The following is a 27,751-nucleotide window of genomic DNA, read 5'->3' on the forward strand; positions in this document are numbered from 1 at the left end:
GGGAAGCTCACATGTTGTACAGCTGTGTTTCAAGTTGTATGAATATAAGGAATCTGAATCTGGTATCATTTCACTACTTCCTGATTGATTAGCAACTGAAAAGACGATGGATGGTGAAAACGGACCATATTTCAAGGTAAAACAACATATTTGTTAACCAATTAGCTAACGTTAGCATTCAACCGATGAGGGTAAGGTGTGGGTGAAATGGATGTGTTTTGTAGAGCTCTCTTGTTTTTCTCTTGTACTTTTTTTTAAAAGAAGGTGTAAAAAGAAACCTTCATTACCGTGGAGCTTGACAAACCTGCTGAACCGGGTCGCTAATCTTTCCACAATCACTAGACATGGGAGGTGTTTAGCGGTCAACTGGAAAATGACAGATATTTTGTAGCTCATTATGCAAATTTTCCTTGAACGTTATGTTCAGGAGACCGTTTGAGCTGGAAAAGGTGATAGATGATTGATTTCAGTTAGATCTGAGCAGACAAGAGACACGTTATTTTACACACACAGGCCTGAGTTCTTGCATCACGTTATACCTACAAAAAAACCCTTTGTTAGTCAGTTTGTTAGTCACAGTCCAACCTGCATCACTCTGGAAATCACAGCCTCTTCGCGCTCACTCTCATATATAATCGCGGTGCTTTTTACTTGGTCTCCCGCCAGTTTCTGTCCACAGCGGCTCCATGTGCTGTCCCACTTACACACACATACATGGAAACACACACACTTTTTCCTGTCTCCTGAATGGAGCCTTTGTGTTGAAACATTTATTCTAGTGCAGAGAAAGGGCAACCCCCTCCAAAGATTTGCACACACTCATGCACACACATGAACACCATTCAGGGAGGTAATGTAATGATGGAGCCTCCAGAGCAGGTCTTTAAGCCCCCCCAACACCCCCACCCGTCAGGCTGGCAGATCCCAGAGGAACACCCAACATGGCAAAACAAACACACACCACCCCTCCATCTCATCTCCTCCCCTCTGCTGCCTCATCTCCCCCCTCCCTCCTAATCTTTCTCCCCCTGCTCTCCCCCTGCCAACCATCTCCTCCCATTAATCCCTCAATCCCTCATACAGTTTCTCTCCCACTGCTTTTTTCCTCCCTTTTTTCCTCCTCCCTCTTCTGAAAAACTGCTGAAAAGATGAGTCACTGAAAATATGACCCAGATCCCAGAAATGGGTGCAGCGGTTTGTGGGTAAAGTGTCAGGCTGCAGGCAGAGCCCTCTCTCTCTCTCTCTCTGAACAAATGAACTAGTGGAGATGGAGGGGTGGGGGGAGGGTTAAGGGAGGGAAGAGCGGCTGTGTGCGAAATGGCCGCCGTCTCCACCCACATCTGAGTCCCCCAACACCTCAACCGATCCCCTTGTTACCATGGAAACACCAGCTGCTAGAAGCTGAAAGGTCTGAGCGTGTGTGGCGTCGTCAAGGCCTCAAATGTCAAAAACCTTAGTTACATCCAAAATGCGGGCTGATTGAGGGCCTGGTTAGGCTTGTGTGGTTTGAAGGGGTGGGGGTGCACAGAGCTTAGGGAGGTTAGGAAGATGAAGAGCCCCGCGGAGCAGAAGGAGGACGAGGAGGAGGAAGTGGGCATCTGCCTTTGATCAGAAAAGACCTCATCATTGAGGAAACAGCACAAGGCCAAGCTCTCCTCGACTACCTCCTCCTGTATTCAGCCATCTACTCGACTGCAGAGGATGCGTTTGTGTGTATTTACCGTCCCCTTTCTGCCGGCTCTCTTCGCTCTAATCGAATCTATATCCAGCCATATTTTTCCATCACTCACGTGTCCAGGCAGTGAGTCAGTGGGTCAGTGGGTCAGTCAGTAATCTCTTTAGGGGATGTGAAGGAGCAACATGGGTCGTGCAGGATGAAAAGCACGTTGACTCAGTATGACGGATCAGCCATCAGAGACAGAGACGGCACACTGGCATACTTTCACATCCAATGTGTTTGATCAAACCTGGTGTAAAAATAAGCCACACATCCCCCTTGAGTCAGTCATGCTACCAGCTGCATGCGGATGTGTAAGTGTGGGTGTTCTGTGATAGTATGAGGTAGCTCAGCGAGTGTGCCAGAGAGGGGAAGACACAGACTTCACACTGTGTGCTTTTATATTTTGTAAGCGTTGACCTTGTTAACTGGTTCATTGATTCTCTGCGGAAACATAATGTAGGCTATAAGATCCCGTGTTTTCTCGTTTCATAGAGGCAGCTGCTAAAACTGCACGGCTATGCTAAGTTTGTTGCCTGATCATAGGCAGCCAAAAGGCGGTTTTCATTTTTGGCAATGCAAAAATACTCTAACAAGTTATTTTTGAAATAGTCAAGTCAAATAATTAACCCTCACAAAACATTTGGTAAGTACAAAATCAGATTTCGATAAGATTTGGGTGCCAGACCAGCCTTGCAGTGGCGATCCAGATGTTAGATTCCCAACAAGAGATGTGACTGATGCTATTCAGTCATAGTTTTCTGTTGTGAGATATATTGTATTATTGAATATCTTCATGTAGAGCATGTTGTACATCCCAAAAAATCACTAAAAATGTAATTGTATATTATTGTTTAGTCACCGTTGTGATCGTGTAGACAGGTTATTAAAACATCCAACAAAGGCTGTGTGAGCAGGTCACAGCTGTAAAAGCACACGCTCATTAAAAATATACACACTCATTAAAGATACACACAAACAATAACAGACACAAACAACGCCAGCGGAGGTGGAGCAGCAGAAAGTGTCTGGGGAGCAAACGCTGCCAGACACCAGCGGTCCTCGAGGACGAGGCAGCAGAGGGCTTTAATATGCATGCACACACACACACACACACATACACACATGTTGGTCTCTCTGTAGTTGTGAGGACCCTCATTAACATAATGCATTCCCAAGACACTTACCCCAGCCTAACCATCACAGCTACTGGTAAATGTCTATTTCAAACCCTTACCCTGACCCTAAGCTGCCTCTAACCCAACCAAGATCCCACTATGTGATCCAAGTGTCAATACAGATACAATATACTGTAGGTACCAACTGACTCCAAATGACATGCTCCTAAACACTTTCTGGAGGAACCATATTCACCCTGACACTGTGTGTGTGTGTGGACACGTACTGTTACAGTCGCACTAGCTCTCACAGAAACATGAATCCAGAATTACAGGATGCTGCATCAGAGGTGGTATTTGTCCTTCTCAGTTGTCCCAGGAGATATGCAGGTCACGGCTGGTTCATTATTGACTTTGAATCTGTCTCATCAAAATCCAGTCAGAGCAGCAGGTTCCCACCAGCTACTCATTGAAAGGCCTGAATGATGTTTTCAGTGGTTTGAATAGGGAACATTGACACCGTTATCTTGCTGACTGATTTATAGTATATACAGTATATCTGGAGGCAGATAAGGTGAGGCCGCTACGACACAGTTCTATACACAATTACAGTTAAAGGTGCCTTACTTATTGCATTAAATATAACTGAAAAACAAAGATGGAAAGAAAAAGCAACAGTAGTAGAACAACATAGGGTAAGGTGTGGGCGTAACGGATGAAATGATACATTCCCCAAAACTACATAGTGCACCTTTAATATCAATATATATTTTGATATACTTACATATCTCATATTCTGAAAAATCAAGTCAATATATGTCATCATATTGATTCATAGTCATAAAAAATGTCAATTCTAGCATTTACACAAAGCCTAGTTATACCAGAGGTGGCCTATTAAAGAGGTGGCTACCTGTAAACAGTATGATTGTCTCTCTGATAACTTCAAATGAAAAACTGATGTCGTCTAACAGTCCATGTCATCATATTGCATCCCTGTGTTCAAATATTAAAACAGTCCACAGTTATGCTAGCAGCTCTGCGAGGCTGTACTGAGGAACAGTGGTGCTTTTTAGCTAAATGCTAAACATTACCATGCTAACATGCTCTTTCAATGCTAACATGTTGATGTTCTGATGTTCAGCAGGTTTAATGTTGACCATGTTAACCCTCATGGTTTAGCATTTTAGCATGCTAACATTTGCTAATTAGCTATAACAGAAGGTGCTGTTTAAGCCAGTAGTGCACATGTTTGGTCATTAATCAATGTGGCGGAGCAATACAATTTCTGACCTGATCACTGAGGTCAGTATAGATTCATCCTCATGCACCATGAATATCTGTTTAGTAGTAAGTAATGGCAACCATACCCCAACCCATAACCCTAACCCAACCAGTAGTTGTTGAGGTAATTCAGTCGTTCCTTTGTGTGTTTGAACCGTCCTCTACTGAGGTTTAGGTCTCCATCCAACAGCATTTTCATTTTCATGTCGAAGTGAGCGTGGGACCTCCAAGTGTGTGTGACTGACAGCACTGCATTGTCAGAAGTCTCCTTCATTGAGCCTTATCACATCATTAAGCCCGTCCTTTGTTCTTTGAATCAAATGAGTCATTAGCAGATAATACTCTATAATACTATCCCACTGTAATCCATGACTCACACACTCGTCTGATGGGCCGTGGGGTGTCTTCAAGGACTAGAAAAGAATAAAGCACAGTAGAGTGCGATTCATTCAAAAATAAGGCGTGATTGTTTTTCAGGGAGTCATCACAGCTTTGTCCTCAGAGCAGCAGGGACAGTCAGGGTGAAGGGTGAAGGGCTGAGGTCAGGGCTTATGGAGGTGATTACGCTCAGCTGAGCAGCCATCATGTTTACAGTGGTCATGGGAGTCACACACACACACACACACACACACACACACACACACACACACACACGCTCGCACCGACTCTACCGTGAACCTATTTAACACATTAGGATAATTTTATTCATCATGTTGAGTGCCGCTCCGCTTATAAAAACAGCTGGCAGTCATGTCAACAGTAGTCCGCTGTGGTCAAGCCTGATGTCATAGTGATGTCATAAGAAGTGTAGATCTGGGTCATCCGACAACAACTGCCATGAAATTTGGTCCTGACATTCATGCCCCCTCGGGATGTATGGTAATGGCTGTGACGCTCCCCTTTTTATTTATCGCCACCATCAGGTCAAAATGATGTCGGCGTTTGTTCAATACTTTGATTTATGACCGAATACCTTCATCATCATCAGCCTCAACGCAAATTTTATGAATGTGCAACACTAAATCAACGCTTCAATGGTTGCGCTGAGGTTTATTTTCAACTGTGGCAATTGTCTACGTTGCCCTCTCCTTCTCATTCAGCAGAATTACTTTTGGTGTTATTGTTGTCACATAGTTTCAGTCAAGCTACATTATCACAGTTAACACAATGCCAGGATTTGTTGGAACAAAGTAATAAATCACACATTTAATTGAAGTCCATATTTTGTTTTGTTTGTCTCAAGCACCAGACGACACAGTATGAAGCTGCCAGCTCTGCCGCTCATATCCTTATAGATTATAGGAACCCTTGAATGTCCTTGTGTGTCTTTGTTATATACATTATCTCATTCATGACGGCTCGGCTGGTGTTAGGAGATGCCGGTTCTGATTAAAGTCTAATTCTGGCCCTCATACAAACAGCCTGTCTCATACCACCCATGACTAAAACCATTAGGACCCCTGGGCTAAAACGGGGTTCGCTGTGCTGCCTTTATAGTCCGCATGCAGAAACAAGAGGCTGCGAGTGTGTGTGTGTGACTGAGTGTGTGTAGCAAAGTGATTTGTCACACTCGCAGCACACTTGGCTGAACAAAGAAGTCCCCTCTCTCTGTAACATCACAAAGCCCGGCTGTCGCTATGCCATGATTGGTAGAAACCACCCGCTCCGTCATGTGATTGGTGCATAGCCCAGGGGCTCAGTTATCATGAGTCAGCCCCTTTTTGATTTTTTCAGCATGAGACGAGGGAGGAGGCGGCGGGACAGACGAAGGAGGGGGGAAGACAGACAGAGAGGTAGTAAGAAGAGGTTTGTTGAGGTGGAAAAACCTTCACAGAGGCACAGGTTTGAACTCTTCTGAAGCAATGTGAACAGAAAACTTTATTAGAAAACTGTGTGGTCTCAAACATGTTACACAAAAGATACAGAAGGGAATGCTAACTGTTTTTTTTTTTCAATTATTTACTCAAAAATATCTGTATAAACTGGAAATAAACTGCCTCAAGATTCTTTGCCGTTCATCAGTTCAACCCCGATATTCAAACCGAAAAAGAAAAAAGGATCGTGTAACGTGGGGATCCACTTCGTTACTGAAGTCCACAGCTCAGGGGGAGAAGGCAAAGTGTCTGTATGTTTCGCTTATTACAGATGCACTTATCATTTCAGTGTGTTTTATCATCGGAAACAGAAAAGAACAAATCAAGCGGCAGGGCAGAAACCTGCATGAGTGTGCGGGAGCTGTGAAAACGGATGGAGAGGACCCATAGAAAAAGGTGACGCACTCTGACATCATGACATCAGATCTCAAAAACCGCACTGAAATGAAAAGTCTGACTGTACTGAGCCGGTCGCACCAGGACCGACACACTCGTCACGGAGTGTGTGTTAGAAGCGTCTGTAGTAGCGGTGCGGCCCATAGTGCATGGGCAGGTCAATGTTGTGGTGATGAGGGTTGACAGGAGGGTTGTGGTGGTGATGGTTGTTGTTGTTGTTATTGTTCAGGGGGGGCAGGTGCTGCAAAGGGGGAACGTAGGGTGCGGGGGGCAGCCGGGGCATGATCACCTGGTGGTACATCCCCCCTTGGGGTGGAGCCGGTGGGTAGCGGGCGCGGGGAGGCACGAAAAGGGGAGCTTGTACCGCCTGCGGGTGAGGAGGGGCAAGGGGGTTCGGGTTCGGTGGGTTTTCAGGGGGCGGACCCACGCGTGGTCGCTTGACGTCGGTGATGGGCTCCGGAGGAGGGCCGACCCTCTTCCCTGAATTATCTGAAGGAAGAAGAAGAAAGGGAAGTTATCGATGCAGCCGTCCGGTTTTATAGCATGTTGACGTGTTGTAAGACTCCCCCCCCCCCCCGGAGGTTTGGATCTAATCCCGGTCCACCCTCGCCTGCCTTACATAATTTACACAAACACATTGAGGCAAACCAAACACAGGAAACACCCCTGCAACCGCTGCCGGTTGATGCTGTAAACAGGCAACTTGTGTGAATAAATAATGGTTTTAAAGACAAAGAGGAAGCAGCAGAGAGGAAGAATAGCGTTGCTGCAGGGCAACGTTTCGCTGCTGGGGAACATAATTCACCAGATTTGATGATTAATGGGACAGAAATGTTGAGCAATACTCAAACGTTGTTAAAGCTGACAGTACTGACCTGCAGACTTCTTGTTCAGCTCTGCCTCGCCTTCCTTCTGGATCTCCTGAATGATTCGCTCGTCATCTTGCTGCAGAAACACACAGAAGTTTTCAGAATTATTATTTCCAATAAGATGAAGACAACAGGTGTTTTACTGGTTTATCAAAGGGAAATCAACTCCTGCGCTAGAGAATTAACTTGCAGTGTGACAGCCGCAAATAAACTCTCTTTACACGGGAAAAACAGAGAGACCTTTGCAAGATAATAAGGGTTCCTTTCGAGGCCCAATTCCCTCAGATTCAGGGATCCCAACACAGCGGAGTTTGAACACAGATCAGCGTTAATCACCGATACAATAATGAGATTTTTTAATGAGAACTAGCAGGCGTTACAGAAGCCCACAGACAACAACTGAAGAGACAGAGGCTTGAGTGTGGGAACACTTCTCTGCTTCACCTTGTTATGCTCATCTGTAATTAAAGCTTCAGCCAACACAGCGTTTGTTTAGTTGTAGACTTGCTGTGTCTGAGTTTAATACAAACTGTCTCCAGACGAGTGGGAGGGACGGCAGTTTGTACTTGTTTGTGACACGAGTGTTTCTCCAACCTAAAAAATGAACTTTTGGGTTAAGGGAGCATTTACTTGTGAGCCGTGTCAAGGAAATCCTTTAAATAACGATAAGACGACAGCCGACCCCTTTCACCATCCCTCCAGTGTCCCTCGGGTTACCAGTATTTATCCATTTCTTGGCATTGCCTTCAGGAGCAGCTCTTGGCCAGCCCCGGTGCCTCTCTAGAGCGGCTGGAGACGCTCCAACTCATTAACTGCTCGGGGACTAATTGTTTCTCCTGTTTGCCAGTGATGCTGTGGCCAGGTAACTGTGGGCAACCATGAAGTCAGATGGTCAGGGTCAAAGTGCGGCGAGATATGGTCAACATGTTTCCGAGTGTGTGTAGAGGACCACGGACATATCTTCAGAATGGATGTGCGCTGGCTGAATGATTGGACTAAATCAGACTAATTCGAAGTCTTCCATCAAACCAAAGGCAGGCAAGAAGGAAGAAAAAGTCACTGGTTAACATGTCTGAAAGATTACCGTGGGGTCGGTCCAAAGGGAGCACTTGCGGCAGTGGCGGCAGGGAGCGCCCGGAGAGCGGGCGTGCTGGCAGAAGTGGTTGTAGCCTGTGATGGGCTCTCTGCAGAGGTAGCACATGAAGCTGCCGCAGCGGCACGACATCCGGTTGCAGCCCTCCGACTTGACCAGGCCCGTCCCGCACTTGACACACTTCCTCACCCGAGCTGCCGTCATTCGCTCCTCACTGCGGCACAGGGAACACGGCCAGAGTTAAAAAAGGAAGAAGAGGAAAGTAAAAAGACAAAAGTAGAGTCGAAAAGAGACATAACAGCTGCAAAAACATGTTACTGGTTTGGTGGCTGCAGATGATCACATGAACTTCTTCCAGCGTGTCTCGGGGACAGAGTCTCCCTTGTGTTGCTTAATCTTGAAGTGAAAACAATATTTGTGTCTGCAGCTCCGCTTCATGTTAGTACAGTCATGCGAGAGACCGTCGCCCAGAGCATTTGTTCCAGGGTCAAATATACACAGCTGTGCCGGAAAATATTTTAACTTAAGTAGTAAACTGCAGCTTTATAAAGTTCATAAAGTGACATACAACACAACTGACGCTGCTGGTATCAAAGCTCATTTGATTTCAAGTGTTGGTTCAGTGTGGGAATGGCGGACTACGCCACTAACAAAGAAAGCTTCTATACAAAGGTAGTTACAGAATGTAAAATAAACAAATTGGCTTTGACCATGAATTGCATTAAAAAAACTGGGCTTTCATGCAAATTTTAGGGATAATAACTTTAAGTACATGGTTTAAACTAGGAGGAAGCTGACCCAATAAGCAGCTCACAACAGGCAAATGAATGTAAATAAAGGGCACGTTATCATATAGCACCAGGATGATTAAATAAGCAAGGGGAAAACACAGAGAGCTTTCAAAACCAGAACAGCCAAACAAGGAAGTTGCATCTGCTCCCTGGACCGATGTGACCCGCTGGCAGTGCACCGATATCCAACATGTTAAAACCTCCAGCAGAGGAAGAGGTGACATAAATACATTTTATATGACTTCAATTGTTCATCTTTTTCAGATGCTTATCACCCTGGGCTGGACTCACAGTATATATGGGTGTGGTATCCATTGTTAAACATCCTGACCTGAAGGGGATCAGTGGAGTCAGTGTGTGGTTGTTTGGGACCAAACCCTAAAATCTGGAGCGGCCTCACGTTGCTGTTGTGATTCTTTCACTGATGTCCTGTTAGACTCATCAGGTCAGTGCTGCTCAGACCTGCTCCACTGATCTTTCAACCAGGCCACTTCCTCTCTCTTTCAGCACCAGGAAGTAAGAGGATCTGTGAGCGGCTCAAAACAGGAAGTGCTGCCTGTGGGCCAGCTGGGCCGCAGGAAGCAGCCGGCCTCTCCGCTTCCTGGAGTGTTGTCCGGGAAACTGAGCCGTGTACCCAGCATCCTCTCTGAGTGAGGAGGAGCAGAGGGGACAGCGGGACAACAGAGAGGCCCTCAAAGAGTCGCAGTGTGGATAAATGGGAGACGCCCACTTTTGTTTTAGTTTGACGTTATTCTTTGTCATGTAAAACTTTCAGGTGATTTCTGGGAGCCTGAGCACAGAACTGGTTCTACTGTGTTTTTCATGAGAACATCTAAATCAGACACCCGACAGTATAAGACACTAAAAACAAAATGAATAAGCGAATAAGGTAAGACATGGACTGATTGGGAACAGAAAGGAAAAACCAGCGCTTTATTCTGAAAGAACAGTGTGAGGACTGAAGTGTCGGCTGGTTGGTGCACTTTAACATGACAGTTCCCGTAACGACGGGTTTGATATCGGATTGAGCTTGATTGAATTAAAGAGGACTGTTGTGCCTCGGTGAAGCTAGGAGCCGTTCTAGTTTCTACAACCCCTACAGGTCACCGCCAATCTAGAAATTGGTTGTTTTCACCCCGTTTCACAGTCAACCAGTATTCTAGTTTTTCGGGCGAGGACGGGTTGTTCTCGTGAAAGAACTTACAAGAGCACCCTCATGCGGATCTCGTCCCTCTCCAGGACCTGCTCACACGTCTTCCCCACGTGCTGCTTCCACTGGACGTGGCACTTTCTGCAGCTCTCCTGTAGAAAACGCAGAGACAGACGCGAGACACAAGACAGTGAGAGAATGACAAAGCAAAAGACTGAATCTTTCTTTACAATAACTCCTTGTAACATTTATTCACATGTTAGTTATCAAACACCAACAGATGATCACATCTCCACCTCCGCCCATCACTCCTCCTCCTCCTCCTCCTCCTCTAACATAACTCCAGTTACTGCTGAATAAGAGGAGCGCTGCAGTCGTCTCTGCTCTATATGCTGCTGGTGCCGCCACTGCAGGGACTTGCACTCGCACAGACACAGCTAGGTGTGGCTCTCCCTGCAAATGTGTGTGTGTGTGTGCGACTGCAGCGAGAGTGTGATTTGCTCGCCACTGACTGCTCGGTTGCCTAGAAACAGCAACTCCATCCTCCAGCCATCGTTCGACGTGTCGGGCCTGAGACGTTCAGTTAAAGGGCGTGCGGGGCAGACGGCATCGCCGCACACACACTCGCACACATCAGCTATGGGTTGCCTCTCTTGCTAACCCTTAGCTAAGTGGTGTCACCATAAATATTTGAACCCCGCTCATCTAATATTGAAGAGCGCGGCATGTGACAGCTGATGCAGCACGGCGTGATCCATATCTGCACGTCTGAGCCTCAACCCCAGAAGGAAACCCCTACATTAGTCACAAACACACCCTCTAAATGATGTCCTATGACCTCCTCGCTCGCTGTGTGTGTGTGTTATTGCGTTGTGTGCTTAAGCTGCCTAGGGGTTGTAGCACTATATTCAGTGAGACAGCTGTGTGTGTGTGTGTTTGTGTGTGTGCAAGGTCAGCCAGAGGGTGGGGAACTGGGTTGGAGAAGAAGCCAGTTTTTGTTGGCATTTGGAGCGGTTCGGGTGGAAACATTAAATACTCTCCGAAGTCAAATCGTGGAGCCTGTGTGGTAGCTTCGAGCTCGGGAAACACGTAACAGATGAAAGGTCGACCAACTTTTTGTGGCGTTGCACATTCGTAAGGGAGTGTCCCAGCAGAGAGAAGCACGAAACACAGTCGAGAAACGTGGGATTGTGTGCGACAAGCTTGAAGCATAACGAGAAAAAACACTCTCTGCTCTATGATTTCAGTTAAATGAGAGTGTTTAGATGAGGAGGAAGAGGAGGAGGAGGAGGAGGAGGAGGAGGGCAGGTTGTGTGCCAGCCGAGAGGTGCAGAGCTGGACTCCAGTGTCAAGAAAAAAAGCCGGATCACACAAAGACAGATAGGCAGAGAGTGAGAAGAAGAGGAGGCTGGAAGGCAGTGTGGTGAAAGATCGCCCCCTAGTGGTAACTTATAGACCAGGAAGAGGGCCAGCATGAGACAGAGACAGCGTGACAGAGTGTGTGTGTGTGTCTGGGACCTGTTTGACAAGCTGTCGAAAAGCAGGAACACACCTGAGTTCTTATAGCGCGGCTAAAAATACAGCCCGTGACGTCGGAGTCAACCCTTGCACGGGGGCGTGGCTTCCCGCCCTCAGGTGATTTACGTGTATGTGGTTGAAATGTGAGGAAAAGGTTGCACTCACACACACACACAGACACGCACACACACACACGAACATGCACAGACACGCAAAGACAGAACTTTATGATGCACAAAAGGCAGCAACGTGAGCAGCTCGAATCGTTAAAATAGTGCATGTTCAGCTGTATTACTTCAGCCTCTACATCTACCTCTACAACCTTTTCCCCATGCTGTTCAGACTTGTCCTCCATCGCCATTCACCGCACTCGTCTCCCTGGGGTCCTACCCTCCCCTCCTCCCCTCCATCTTCATTCATACCTTGCCTCCCCTCCCCTATCTTTCACTTTTTCTACCTTCTCCTCTCACGGTGCAGGCTGCAGCAGCCCTTATAAGGCAGTGCGAGCAGCTTGCAGAGCCTCTGATTGGGGGGCTGCATCGAGCCAGTGTGTGTGTGTGTGTGTGTGTGTGTGTGTTTGTGCATGAGTGTGTGTTTTTTTGTGGGGAAGTGGCTTTTACTGCAATCAAACTGAGTGCAGAGCAAAGGGCAGGGACGAGGAGAAGAGATGACGGCCTGACACGATATTTTACAGCTTGATGATGTGTGATGTAAGATGCTTTTATTGCAGAACTGATGCAGCGCATGTGACAATGTATGAGATGCCAACTGGTGCAACACAGATTCACAAACACTCTGGCGCACAGAACCAGCTCTTGTTTGCACTGTGACAGCCTTCCAGTGGCCTACATTCCTCTGCTTTCATGAAGTAATCACACACAGACCAGGAAACAGGCCTGTCCAACTGTCTCATAACCACATGTGGAATACATTAGGATCCGCTTGTGTGCATATATGTGTGTGTGTGTGTGTAGGTCAGACAGAGCCAAGGGAGGGGAGCAGGAGAAAGGAAAAGAGAGGGAGAAGAATCTGGGTCAAACTTGATGCAAAGCACATTTGAAACGGTGGACCAAGTGCGTCCAACCAGTAAGGGACCAGCGTAAAGTGCAGCCAGCCAATGAGGCGGCGGTGTGGGAAAAGGCGGGTGGGCTCACGGAAGTGTGTCAGTTACATAATGAAGCCCCTCCCTGCTGGGAGAGCGAGCAGGCCGCGGGGCCAACTGTACAATGACCGTCTTCAGCCGCGCTGATGCTGACACGACCAGGAGCCAGGGGAGAAATATAAAGAAAAAAAAGGGAAAAACACAGAAAAGCTGCTTAATGAAATAATTATATTCTGGTGACAATAGCTGGGTTAGTGAGGGGGTTTCCACCACAGAGAGGGGAAACACAGCAGCCACACACACACACACACACACACACACACACATACACACACACCTCACATCCTGATTCCTGCACACATTTAAGAGGAAGCAAGTTAACTTTCTGTAGCACTTGACTTGAAAAACAAAGAAAGTAAAGGGCATGGGCGTTTTTCCTTTCATAACTCCACAGTGTCCCTTTATGACCTGCGAGTATAAAACTGTCTTCTAATAGTTGACCTAAATCTGCAGTCGTCTGCAGAATAAGATTCAGAAAAGCATCCGACCAACAGATTTCTGGAGCATGTCGAACTTTTTGTATCTTTGGGTGTGGGTGTGTGTATGAGTATGTAATGGGGCGCAGCTGTGGAGTTGCACTGTGAACCTCTGGCTCCACCTACAGGTTAATGGTGAGAATTGCAGGAGGAAAGATTACTTCCAGCAGAGACGACTCTGGGTGTCTCAGCTAGCAGACACTTTAATTTAATGCTTTTAAAGACATTTTCAAGATCATTTTAACCAAATTTAAGACTCATTTTCAAGTCATCTGTTATCTTATTCAAGCATTGCAGGTATGTAGACAGGTGTAGTGCACATGTGGTCCTGTACTGAGGTAGGTTTAATGTAGGAATATGGGTATTAGAGTGAGTTAGATAAATCAATATTTTGCTTTTTGGTATATTTTTTAAAAGGTTGAAAGTAAAAGTGCTTAGGGTTTAACTGTATGTAACATAAACATAAAAAATGTGGAGATTGACTCACGTTGACACAAATAAATTAAAAGATGGATAAATTAAATGAGATGAAATGTTTGTGTAAACTTATGTACGGAAAGTCCATATTATCTCCTCTGTTTTCCTGAGATAGCAAGTTAAATCTTGTTATTTTCTTGAGATCTCGACTTATAATTCATGTCACTTTCATGGAATAACAAATAACAAGATAATTTATCATGAGAAAACGACTTTATAAGATTCATAAGAGTGGGCTATTACATAAACACTGTGCTCTGTGAAGCGGGTCTTTTGAGTTTCAAGCAACCATTTTAACTTTTTATTAAAATAATCTTGTTATCTCTGGAAAACAACATATTTATTCCATGATAAAGACATAAATCAACTTGTGATCTTCAGAAAACAAATAATATTAACTTATTATCACAGGAAAGCGGAGGATGAAATATTTGACCCATGACCATTTAGGGCTTCAGTACTAATGACCTTTGAGGCCGAGTATTTCCAAAATTGAATTTAAGACATTTTATACATTTTTAGGTGCCTGCGGACATCTTGGGCATGTATGGTTGCATGCAAGGCCCCGTTACTTTTCAGGCAATGACTGAAATGATGATGTAAAACTTATCCGTCATGATCCAGCTGTTAACAGAAAAGCCACTGCAAAGAAGATGCTTTTATAAAACAGGGCTTTTGTGTAGCAAGAGGGAACTTAATGTAAAATTACACTGTACAGAGACAGAAAGTGTCTGTGTCTAACAGGACAATTCTGTAAATGTACATGCAAATATGTAAATGTATACTAACAATCAAACTGCATATGTGAGGAAAAAGTTGTCGCCATTGAGCCTTTTTCAGTTGAGGCTGAGGTGGAGGCGCTCCTAGTCGTAATACACTGATACCAGTGGCGCCCAGTATTTTATTAGAGAATGAGAAAGCTGTTTCTGAGGTTTCTCTCTGAGGTGACTGTATTTGACCAATGTAGCTGCATTTCCACCGCAGGGACCAAAATTAAGTTACAGTACAGGGACATTATTTATCCCCCAAAAAGTCTTTTCTGAATGTTTAAACATTGCAGCATTTTTTTCCAGCCATCATTTTTAAACATCTGCAGCCGCAAGCCAGTTTGTTTTCTATTCATTGTGCTTTGACACATCCGCATGGAGGAACAGAAGAAAGTGTATGACAGATGGGCTGACAGTGAAGTCAACTTATCATCATTGCTGTTTTCGTACATCAACAGACTAATTGAGACCTTGATGGGTTTTTAGACCACGCCGGAAATGCAGATGACAATGGACTGAAGGAAGCTTTTAGTTTCTTGAAAAGTAGCTCCTGGGACTTAAAGTTTAGGGACTTTGGGTGGAAATGCAGCTTAAGTAACCGTCGGCCCTGCCCCCGCAGTTCCTGAACAATCAGAGTTTACTTCCACCAGGCAAGGACAATTGCTTTACACCTGGAACTATTGTACAGGAAGTCATTTAAGTCCCTGGTTCCTCCGGTCGGAACACAGGTTTAGTTCCTCAAAAAGATCTCTTGCTCCCAAGGTAAAGTTCCTGCTGTGAAAACGCCCAGTAACACAACAAGTATGCAGTGATACACTACCAAGCTCCCGCTGAGGCTCTTTAAAACACAGACACAAACACATTTCTTATTGTCTCCGAGTGGTGTCTGCCCTGCTGTGAGAGCCATTTAAAGGCAGCAACATCAGATGAATCACAGTCCCATGACTGAAACTGCTGTTAAGAGACTATAAAATATGTTGCAATGCAACTTGAATTGAATTATTCTCATTGCTGATTAATCATTTGACAATGTTTTAAGTTGATGGATTAGTTGTTTGGATCTACAGAATATCAGAAAACAGAACAATCAGATCACAACCTCACTGCCAAACATGGCATTTTCTTAAACTGCTTGTTTTGGACGATCACGAGTTAAAACTAGAAAGAAATTCATTTTTATATCATATACAAAACAAAAAGCAGCAAATCCTCTCATTTGAGAAGTTGAAAACAGAAAATGTTTGTTTTTTGCTCGACAATGGTGATTAATGTCCTTCTAACATCCTCAGATTATTGGCTCAGAGTTACTAGATTACTCAACTCCAGTGCCATTAGGTGAATACACACATTTATTATTTTGCATGTGTTGACACAAACCCGTCTCTCTCCCCCATTCCGGGAATGTAGTGATAGCAGAAGTGTGTGTGTGTGTGTGTGTGTGTGTGTGTGTGTTTGATGAGTCACAAAGAGATAGTGGTGGTGTGGCAGGAATGAGTGTGAGACACAAGAACAGAAACAAAAAGAGATACAGACCAGCAGGAGACAGAAGGGAGTGTTTTCTGTTTGTGTGGTGAGAGTGCAAATATGATTGCAGGTATGTATGTGAGTGTGTGTGTGTGTTTCTGCCAAATAATGGAGATTTTAGACTGGAATGCATGTGACAGCCTTGGCAGACACAAAGCTTCGCCTCCCTCATGCATTCCTCAGACAGAGGGAGGAGGCCCAGAGATAAACAGAGAGGGAGAAAGAGGTGGCGACCTCGCCAGATGGAACCGTTTCATCGCGTCCATAAAACTATTCATCAATCTTTCCTCTCCGATTCTGATCTCTGCCTCATGTCCAGGCTGCATGGAGATGATTTATGCTGAAGTGGACGATGCACGCAGAGCTTTCAGGTTTTACCATCGACTGAATTATTCATGAGGTCTCCTTCTGAAGTCGAATCTCTCATTTGTACACTATGACTGAACTCTGACATATGTGATTACATCAGAGGATGCAAATACTGAGCAGGAGCCAAAGCATTTACCTGCACTTGACTGAACATATTTACGAGAAGAAGAGTAGCAGCACGACTTCCCCAGAACAACAGAGTGTTTAATGAAGTAAATAAATACAGATCGGGACTGACCTTGCGGCACCGAGGGTTTGGACAGCTAAACAGAGACATGTCTTTGTCCAACAGGGCTGGGAAGTTGCAAAACGGACACCTGAAAAGATGAGGGAGGAAGGAACAGTGAGAGGAAACATATGATGCAGACAACCCCGACAGAAGAATCCCACTGAGAGGAAACACAGAGGCATTATTTCAGACTTCCTACAGACTCAGTCATTTCCATGATGGATTATCTGCTGATTATTTTCTCCTCTTAAAATATTGAAAACTGCCTATCGCACTTTCACAGAGCCTAAGTTGAGGTCTCTAAATTTGTTGGAGTTTCCAAACAAGGAAACAAAGAACATCCGCAAATCTTCACGTAAGAATCTAGAATTTGAGGCATCTTTGCTTGTAAAATGACTCAAACAATCAATTGATCATCAGAAACTGGTGGTAAATTAATGTTCAGTGGCTCTACTGATTGATCCTGATCTATAAGTGATGTAAACATCATGGAACAAGTGTACAACAACACATAGTTTTGAAGTGTATCCATTTTTTAAGGCTAAACCACACACGCAGATACGAGACAATTTTTAGGGTGTGAACACTCACGCACATACACACACTTACCTCACAAGTTCATCAGCACAGGTGGCAGCGACAGCCTCCTCCGCCTGCCTCTCGTAATATTTACACAGTATGTTCTCTGGTAGGACCTTCTCCAGCTCACACACTGGGTAGGAGCACAGGCAGCCCCCCTCCATGCAGCTCAGCTCCGACTGAAACGACGACACGCACGCGCCGGTAATTACACATGCACAGGTACGTTTTTAAAAAAGTCAACGCTCAGAGCGCAGATACAGACACTGAGTTAACAGATGATTCGGTCCATTCTGATGTCTGTGAATGGAGGTGGACAAATAAACAAATCACCCCTTTTATTAAAATGCAATCCGATACAACAGCGTGACAAATTACAGCCTCATAAAGCAGCAAAGAGACGATTTATTACTGAGCAGTTTTATTGGATTGCATTAGATTATACAGGCGTACCTAATAAACTGACAGCTCTGTGTATTTCACACCATTTTACTACTAATTTTATGTTCATTATTTATGGCCGTGTTCCATGACATGATTCTTCTTGTTTCAGTGCAGAATAAAAATCAGCCTGCAGAGACCTTAAAACTGAACCTTATCGACAGACTGATTAAATCGCTTCCAACTTACTCCGATATTACCACACAATGTTAATAAAAACAGACAGGATTTGCCCTGCAAGCTTTAAAATAGTACGACTAACTAATTCTCTAGCTCAGGAAGACATTGTCTTTTATATTCAATAGTCATTTGTAGTAATTTATAGTTGCCTGGCAACATTAGCAGTTACTTCCTATTCTGATGTGAGAAAAAAAGTGTGTGTGTGTGTGTGTGTGTGTGTGTGTGTGTGTGTGTGTGTGTGTGTGTGTGTGTGTACCTTCCCGGAGCCGAACACTGCCTCCTGAGCGTATTTGACCAGACACTCTTTACAGAACAGGTGGCCGTCTGAACACTGTGTCATCTTCTCGAACGCAAACTCCCCGTAGCAACAGCCACATTCGATCAGCTGGCCGTCCTGCAGAAACAATCAGACACAGACATGATTTATGCAGCTCAGACGTTTACAAACTTCATCTCTTTCATATTAATGGCAATGTCAATCGCCACATGGTAGTAAAAAGGATTAAAAAGTCAAATCAACCTTCAAAGCAACCAGTCTACAGCATTTTCTATAAGTAAGCTGCTTTTCAAGGACCTTTACAACTTTAAGATAACCAGCTATGATCAGCTGTTTGACTTTGAGGGAAATGCATCCTGCATTTCAATATTTGGCACAACTCTTAAGTGTAACCAGGATAATAATGTAGGTATCTTCAACATATATTCATTGGATTTGTAGATGGCAGCATTACAGTCGGTCAACACCACTGGTACCATATGAAAATAACTGACACTAAGGCTAAAATAATAATCACTAGACAGGTATATTTTTTTTTTTGAACAATATGTTTATTGACATTTTACTCAAAACATGTGTACAGTGTACATTTACAAAATCCCAGAAGTGTGAATCAACTGTTCAGATTACACTGATACACTGGTATTATATGCAAAACATGTAATATATTTTTTAAAACTAACTACAAATAAATAAAATAAAATAAAATAAACCTCTCAGATAGCCCCACTCATATATTCAAAAGGAAAGGGGAAAAAAATACAAATTGTTGTCAATCTTATTTTAAGATAACTTCATAATCTATACTCTCATCAGTCTCATTAAGAGGTTTACATTAACCAGAACTTAAACTTCCTCTTCGTCCGATAACTCCACACCATTTACAAATCGATCAAATGGACCCCACACCTTCTCGAAAAGTTCTTGCTTCCCTCTTTGTATATATGTTATTTTTTCCAAGGGGAAAGTTATTAACATTAGTTTGACCCAATATGTAATACTTGGTCTGCTGGGCTTCTTCCAGAACAATGCAATTGATTTTTTTGCATGCAAAAGACATGTGTCTATCATTACTTGTTCACTCTTAGTATATTTATGATTCTTGGGATAAAGTCCTAAAATAAAGAAAACTGGGCTTATCACAACATCTTTTGAGATAATCTTTTCTATTGCTTTTTGAATTTCTTCCCAAAAGGCTTTGACCTTACTGCACTGCCACACACAGTGAAATAGTGTCCCCTTTTCCTTCATACATTTTATACATAGATCAGGAATATTGCTATTATATTTATTTAATTTAGCTGGTGTGATATACGTTCTCATTGTCCATTTATACTGTAACAGTCTCAATCTAGTGTTGACTGATTGGGAGTGAGCCTTTGTGCATATTGATCCCCAGTCCTCTGGGGAGATCTCTTTTCCCAGGTCTTTACTCCATAAGCTTCTTTTACAATCTGAATTTTCTAATGAGTTAGACATTAATACATCATACAGTTCTGAAATAGCACCTTTGCTTAAACTGTCTTTAGACATAATTTTTTCTAAACTGGTTGTTAAAGGTTTAGTTATAAGACCATTTTGACTTGTCCTAATAAAAGCTCTGAGTTGGAGAAATTTAAAGAAATATTTTTTATCTATGTCATACTTATGTTTAATTTCTTCAAATGACATCATATTATCTGAACTGGGCAAAAACAAGTCCTGAATCTTTTCTAATCCCTTTGATGCCCATGTTTTAAATATAGCGTCTGCTCTCCCTGGAGTAAAGTGTTGATTTCCCCACACAGGACTGTACTGGGACAATACTTCAGGTTCTTTAATATATTTTTTCACTTCAAACCACACCTTTATCATATTTTTAACAATTGGATTAGTAGTTCGTTTCATCAAATTCGACATTTTATCTGAATATAAGTACAGGGGTAGAGACAAACTTAAACCCTCCGATTCCATTTCTGTCCATTGTGGACTATCCCTTGTTGTAAAGTAAAACTTGATGGTCCTTAGTTGTACCGCCCAATAGTACCAGGTTATATTTGGAACTTTTAAGCCCCCCTTACTATATGGTAGATATAGGAGTGACAAGCGAACTCTGGCACGGTTATTAGCCCATATAAATTCTGTGAATAACCTTCTTAACTTCTGAAAAAATTCATCAGGTGGAGGCAGCGGAACATTCTGAAATATATACAATATTTTAGGGAGTATATTCATTTTTATAATGTTTATTCTGCCAATCAAAGATAGAGGCAGGGTAATCCACCTATTAATTGATTTTGTTATTTCTTCCATCAAAGGCATGTAGTTAATTTTAACAATCTGAGCTAGTTTAGATCCAATTTGTATTCCTAAATATGTAAATTGATCCACGACTTTAAATTTGGAAGTTTCTGGAAGTGGGTTTTCCCTTTCCTTTTCATTAAGTAATAGAATTGACGACTTAGTGTAATTAATTGTATATCCTGAGATGGCACCAAATGACTGTATTAACTGTAGAAGTGTAGGGATTGTTTTGTTGAGGTTCGAGAGAAACAAGATAACATCATCCGCATATAGGGAAAGTTTATGTTCTGTGTGGCCAATTGTTATTCCCACTATTCCTGTGTGCTCTCGTACAGCTATAGCAAATGGTTCAATCGCCAGAGTGAACAAAAGCGGCGACAAGGGGCAGCCCTGACGGCATCCTCTTTTGATTGAGATCGTTTCTGATATATTTTTGTTTGTTATTATTTCTGCTGTAGGATTAAGGTACAGTAGTTGAATCCACTTTATAAACTTGTTCCCATATCCAAATCGTTCCAGAGTGTTAAAAAGATAGGACCACTCCACCTTATCAAAAGCCTTTTCGGCGTCTAGAGATAGGAGGGCCATATTTGTAGTGTCCTCCAAGCTTTGAATAATATTAAGGACCCTCCTAACATTGTGGAACCCTTGGCGACCGTTGATAAACCCATTTTGATCTCTATGTATTACACTGGGTAATGTTTCTTGTAGTCGTCTTGCTAAGATTTTACACAGAATTTTGAGGTCAGAGTTAAGCAGACTTATTGGTCTCATATTTCCACATCTATTGTTGGGCTTCCCTGGTTTTGGCAGTAATGTTAATAATGCACCAGTCATTGATTTGGGTAAACTACCATTACAAAATGCTTCCAAAAACATTTCTAATAGTGGTTTAAGTAATTTTGTCTTAAATTTTTTATACAGGTCTATTGGGATTCCGTCTGGTCCTGCTGATTTTCCTGCTTTCATGCCGTCAATAGCGTTGCTTATTTCCTCTTCCTTAAGATCTGCCTCTAGCATCTCTGTAAATTCCTCAGAAATAGTTGGAATATCCAGCTTATCCAGAAATGTCTTTTGAGCCTGGGGGTCATATTTGATTTGGGATTTATATAGATTTTCATAGTATTCCCTAAATTCCCTGTTTATTTCAGTAGGGTCTATTATTGTATCACCATTATTGTTAATAATTGATGTAATGTTTCTCCTAATTTCTAACTGTTTAATCTGCCAGGCTAGAAGCTTGCCAGGTTTTTCCCCTTGCTCGTAGAATGATTGGTTCAGCCTAAGCATACTGGATGCTGCCCTAGCTGCCGATAGTTTATTATATTCTGCTCTTAAGAGCAACAATTCCTTTTCTGCTTCTGGGGTTTTATTCCTAAATACCTGCTCTTGTAAACTTTGTATCCTGGATTCTAGTTGCTGTCTTTCCTGGCGTATCTCCCTAGATTTGGATGAAGTATAGCTTATTACATGTCCCCTCAAGAAGGCTTTAAAAGCATCCCATTTGACACACGCTGTTGTTTGTGTTGTATTATCCTTAAAATAATGATCTATTTCTGTTCCCACATACTTTACAAAATCATCATCTTGTAACCATTTCTGACTCAGAGTCCATCTAGGTGGATCTCTAATAAGGTTCTCCTCTGTATATATCATACTGCACAGTCCGTGGTCTGATATCAATATACTGCCGTAGGAACAATCCTGTATTTTTGAAACCAATGTTGCAGAGATTAAAAAGTAATCTATCCTTGAGTAAGTTTGATAAGTACTTGAGTAACAGGAGTAGGCCACATCATTAGGTTTCAAGTGCCTCCAAATATCTAACAGATTTAACTCTTTAATGAAATGATGAATGGTTGTTCTACTTCTGTTATGAGTTTGATCAATACCTGTGGATCTGTCCCTGACTGGATCTAGCGTACAGTTCCAGTCCCCAGCAATTATATACTCTCCTGGGAGAGATGCAAGTGTGAGAAATAAATTTGTAAAAAAGCTGGGTTCATCTGTATTGGGGCCGTATATATTAATCAAATTCAAGTTTATTGAGAGCAGCGATCCCTGGACGATCAAGTATCTACCAAATTTATCCTCGATTACATTAGAAACCTGAAAAGGCACTGATTGGTGGATTAGTGTCATAACTCCCCTTGCCTGTGTTGTAAATGATGCTGCATAAATGCTCCCCTGCCACCTCCTTCTAATTCTTACAATGTCCTCTTTTAAGGTGTGTGTTTCCTGCAGAAAAACAATTTTTGAGTTGGTGTCTTTCAACTTGTTCATAACCTGCTTGATTTTCTTAGTTTTTTGTAAACCTCTACAATTCCAGGAGGTATATTTAAGTTCTACTTTTTGAGACATTCCAAATAATGTACTGTGAGGCCCCCTTAATGAAAATGACATATCTGAGAAGATTAACACATTTAAACCTTAGAACATTCATTGAACAAACTGAACAGTAGAAAAATAATAACCCCATTCTCCCAACTAAATGGGACGCCCCCCTAGATGTGCTTCCGGCTACTGTTGTGAACAGATCCCTGGATCAGTCCACTCAGTCTTCTCTCGGACCGGTTTAAAACAAAAAGAAATACGAAAAATTAGGTGTAATCTGCCCTTGCTAACCTGCTCCATTTTACTTCTATCAGAATAGTTACTCCTGAAAAAATAAAATTAAAAAAGGGTGGTATATAAGTGCAAGCTTATAGATTGCCAATGTTAAATATTGACGTTGTTACAGCTTTTAGTACCAACATTTACTAAACAAACTCGTATTACTTACAAAAATACAAAAGAGTGAAAAATAAGATAGAGGGCAATGTTTGAGCGGAGTTCCGTTAGAATAACAAAAATTATAATATCTTTACTCTATTAGTGCACAGCCTGTTTTAGTGTATGATTAGTCCTACATCTGCCGCAGCTTGATCAAAAACATTCAAACTTAGTCTCCTGTTTTCCAGGGCTTGTGTTGTATAAACCTGTGCAAACATTATATCTTCCAGTCTTCAAAGTACTGATATACTGATGCCTTTAACCTTAGCATGTTAAGAAGAATAATATTTTACTTTAAGGGAAAAGAAAAGAAAAAAGAAATTCCAGGGGATTTTCATGTTCGTTGGTTCCCCGTTTTAGTACCACAGATTATTTAATTTCACAGTCTATTGTTGCACAGTCCCTCTTACCGTGTGATCAACCTCACATCTGCAGGGATGCAAACACAAACATTCTGCTTTCAGTCCTCTGTCTCAGGCTTCAACATTTACTCCTGCAGCTTCTTCTTTCACCTTGTTTATGAAGTGTTGCACCTCCGTCGGAGTGTTAAATGTGCGTGCTCGTTCCTTGTAAGTTATCACCAGTTTGGCCGGGGGTATTATGCCATGTCTGAGGCCCAGGCTCCGCAGCTGCTGGCGCACCGAGTCGTACCGTTTCCGTTGTTTGTGCACTTCTGTGGCGAGGTCGTTGTAAAAGCGCACCTGTTGGTTTTTGTAGATGATTTCTTTCTTTGCCTTAGCCGCGTTTATCACCTCCATCTTCTGCTTGTAGTTCAGGAATCTCATTATCAACGTTCTCGGCGGAGTTTCGTTGTCTCTTCTCGGCCCGACCCTGTGCGCTCTCTCCATCACCATCGGGCACCGCAGGGGAGCGAAGTTCAGCACCTCCGGTAACCAGCCTTCCAGGAATGAGCAAGGGTCCGAGCCCTCGGCCCCCTCGGGCAAGTTAACCAGCCTCAGGTTATTCAGGCGCGATCTCGTTTCCATATCAACAACTTTATCCTCCAGAAATGTGTTTCTTTTCTTCAGTGCTTTAGCCGTTTCTTGTAGCTCGACGAGTTCGTCCTCCACGGTTGATAAACGCACTTCTGCTTGCTTTATCCTCTCGGTGCACTCGGCCAGTTCTTTTCTGTTTTCTTCAACGGCGTGTAGGATCCCATCAAGTCTGGTTGAGAACTCGGACTTCAAGCTGTGTATTGCCGCCAGTATCTCTGCTTTAGCTCCAGTCAACTCACTGTCGCTTTCCTCGGGTGTCTCAGTGCTAGCGTTAGCTTCTTTGCTAGCTTGATTTTCCATGCTTTGCGTCCTGAAGTCAGTTAACTTCGCTTGCGTCTGTGTTTTCCCTCTAATTCTGCTCGTTTTTCCAAGATTTGACATCACCGCTTTAACGCCAAGGGTCGCCTACCCTTTATAAATACAGTTCTATAATTTATCTCAGGAGTTTTTAGGATTTTTGGCGGAGCAGGGTTGAGCGTGGCTTACTAGCTCGCGGTCATACCGGAAGTCCCTAGACAGGTATATTACTAATATTTAGAACTTAGTGTTTACATTTTAATGTTCAAGGTGAACTCTAAAACAAATATTCCATGATATTTGTTTGGTACATTTAAGGGATGCTTGTACAACCAAGAAAGCCTTTGCTAGACTTGGTACAAACTGTGTGAACTGGCTGGACAAACCGTAGCCACGGGGGCAGACAGTGCAGCTGCTGCAGTTTACCATCTGCCTAGAAACGTAGTTATTCAGCAAAATCTGCCTATATTAGACCCAATTGTTTCATATTCTGAGCTATTTAAAAGATAGGAGCTGGGGTTTTTGAGTGTACAAAAGTAAATCTCAATGACTGGGAAAGTATATGACCTGCTCCACCTCATCTGCAAAACACGTCGCCTCAAATCAGATCAATGCAAAAACATACTGGCAGCCTTACACATTGTTTTTGGCCCAAAAAACACCTGGAAACTAGAGCTTTTATATGATATGACAAGCTAAGGCTCAACTATGGTTGGTGTTCTATTACTGTGATAACCGACTTAAAATGACGAGTGCATTGTTGTGCAGCTGTGCCTGAAGAGAATCATGTGTTTTGTTGTGTGTGTTTCTTTATTTCTGGTCCATGGTGAGTGTCCAGTGTTATGTTTTAAATATCTGTTATCCTATTTGTCTCATATTTGTTAAATGGAAACTAGAAAAACACAATTGGACAAAATAAACAACATGCAACCGACTCATCAATACCATCATACTATCCAACATGTACCACCTGCTGTATCCTATAATGTTATTTCACAATACCTGTCAATTCTTACCATTTTGTATTCGTCTTCATTGACCTGCAGAGCCAAGAGGAAGTCTTCATGCTGGAGAGAGAGACAAAGCAGTTTGGTAAGCAGGTATACTAGAGGGTAAACAGTAAACAAACTTTTCTACTTTAGCGGACAAAGGCTTTACAAACTGCACGATCCCCATTGGTGTAACTGTGACACTGTGATGTGGGTGTTTAACTGACGGACCAAACAGTCAAAGTGTAAATGACTTCTCGCTGATCTAATAAGTAATTCAACGGAGTCAAGTGGCAAATGAATACATTCCTGTTCATGAAGGGAGCCACTACACAGGGCATTCAGACCTAGGTGAAGAAAGGTCTATAGTAATAAATTACTATACAAACATTCCCCACTGTATTATTATGCTGATGAAAAAAACAGTGTAGAAAGCAAAGCTCCCTCAGCGTACTGGTCTGTAGCCCGAATTTACTACAGAACTGTGGAGAGTGCGAAAGAAATACCTCCGCCCATTCCTTGGCCTTCTGCTGATAGAACGTCAGCTCCTTCTGCAGAGAACCCTCCAGATTGTTGTACGTCCTGCAGTAACGACGGTCGTTCTCCAAGAAATACATCCTCTTGTCAAATTTGACTGAGCCTGGTGGACAGAGGGAACACAGTCAGTGAGACGGTCTGCAGCAGCAGTTTTAAACTTAAACTGCTCTCTGTGTTTACGCTCTAAATACATTTTCTCTCTCTCATATATATATATATATATATATATATATATATATATATATATATTTTTACATTAAAATAAACCTTAATACCTTGCCACCTTGTTGCTAAAAACTTACACTGAAATCAATATATAATCCTTTATATTTTTTATTTTCATTGGTTTTGTAATCAGGCGATATCCTTTCACTTTAGTTTTAGTTTTTCTTGAAGTGTATCATTCTTATTCAGTTTCAGTTGATGACAATTTATTTCACGGTTTATTTGAATTTTACTTTCAGTTTTAGTTTACGATAAAAACCCTGGAAGGAACAAAAAACACCTGCACTACAAGTGAGTGCATCTCAAGAATGCACATGCAGGTGGCGGCCTACATCAGAGCATGTGGTGCGGCCACACAAAGAAGAGCCTTAAAAAAGTGTATTCACCGTGCTCAAAGTGGAAATCGATGTAGCAGCGCTCAGAGGAGGCTCTGCTCCGTCGTCTCTTTCCTGAGAGGTCGCCTGAATCTTGCCACTTCTTCAGAGCGTCACATAAGGCCTGGGAGAGCGGGGGTGTAAGAGACAATTATGAAAGAGAGCAAGTAAGTAGAGAAAGGGAGGAGCTATAACTGCATTACCAAGGGGCACAGTGTGCTATGTGGCCATGGGTACCTTGCGTGTGATTGCATAGTGTCCCTTCAGAGCATTGAGGGCCCATTTGATGTCCTGACAACTGAGCATTCTGAAATCCGCCATGAGCAAGTCGGTAGCCTGCATCACAGCCTCATGTCCCACCTTGCCCAGTCTGGCATAGTCAAACAGGTCCTCGGTCACCTGAACAGACCCAGAGCAGGCTCATAAACACAGCACCCCGACACAGAGGTAGACAAATGAAAAATGACAGTCCGGGTGCAAATTTGACAGGTGAGGCTTTTCTCTGCTTGTAGTGTGATTGTTGCCCAATCAAGTCTGCTTGGGGAAAAGAACAATGCAGATAAACAACAGTACAGAGTCATAATCAGGTCGACAGCAGACACCAAGAAAAGCTCCATTATAAAAAAAAGCTTGATTGATGTAATTATGTGATGAGGAACAATCTATCCTTCCTTTGTTGTTTCCAGTTCTTCAGTTTGTATGCACACGGTACGTAATGCTTATTGTACATCTATAACCTCAGTGAACTAAAGGTTCTTGATTAAACAGACTGAACTTACTGAAAACTACAATAATCAGGAATTCCACTTTAGAGGTTTTTAACTAGAGCTGTACCAAATAGTACTAAACTAGAAATTACCATTTGAATGCTGCATTGTTATGTTCTGTTTAACCTGATATTTCTGCACAGGTGCAGTTAAAGATTAGGCTACACTGATATTATTAGTATTGCACTATTTGTAGAATGGCGGCTGCGTAGGATTGTTTG

At 42.9% G+C, this 27,751-nt stretch overlaps 1 protein-coding gene across 1 annotated transcript in view; it reads right to left on the reverse strand.

Moving 5' to 3' along the window:
- Positions 1 to 5,979: 5,979 nt before the first annotated feature.
- The window catches only part of rnf216 (ring finger protein 216), a 28,286-nt gene continuing 6,514 nt past the window's right edge, over positions 5,980 to 27,751 (reverse strand). Inside the window, exons 7-17 of the mRNA XM_084371804.1 lie at positions 27,001 to 27,162; positions 26,776 to 26,887; positions 26,134 to 26,267; positions 25,655 to 25,705; positions 18,271 to 18,408; positions 17,424 to 17,572; positions 16,824 to 16,902; positions 10,347 to 10,444; positions 8,343 to 8,565; positions 7,265 to 7,334; positions 5,980 to 6,878 (exon numbers count right to left, since the gene is read on the reverse strand). Of these exons, the coding sequence (XP_084227930.1) occupies positions 6,502 to 6,878; positions 7,265 to 7,334; positions 8,343 to 8,565; positions 10,347 to 10,444; positions 16,824 to 16,902; positions 17,424 to 17,572; positions 18,271 to 18,408; positions 25,655 to 25,705; positions 26,134 to 26,267; positions 26,776 to 26,887; positions 27,001 to 27,162 (1,593 nt within the window). The 3' untranslated portion in view covers positions 5,980 to 6,501. The remainder of the gene's footprint in view (positions 6,879 to 7,264; positions 7,335 to 8,342; positions 8,566 to 10,346; positions 10,445 to 16,823; positions 16,903 to 17,423; positions 17,573 to 18,270; positions 18,409 to 25,654; positions 25,706 to 26,133; positions 26,268 to 26,775; positions 26,888 to 27,000; positions 27,163 to 27,751) is intronic.

The sequence above is a fragment of the Pagrus pagrus genome (assembly GCF_965226575.1).
Source record: "Pagrus pagrus genome assembly, chromosome: 13".
NCBI lineage: Eukaryota > Metazoa > Chordata > Actinopteri > Spariformes > Sparidae > Pagrus > Pagrus pagrus.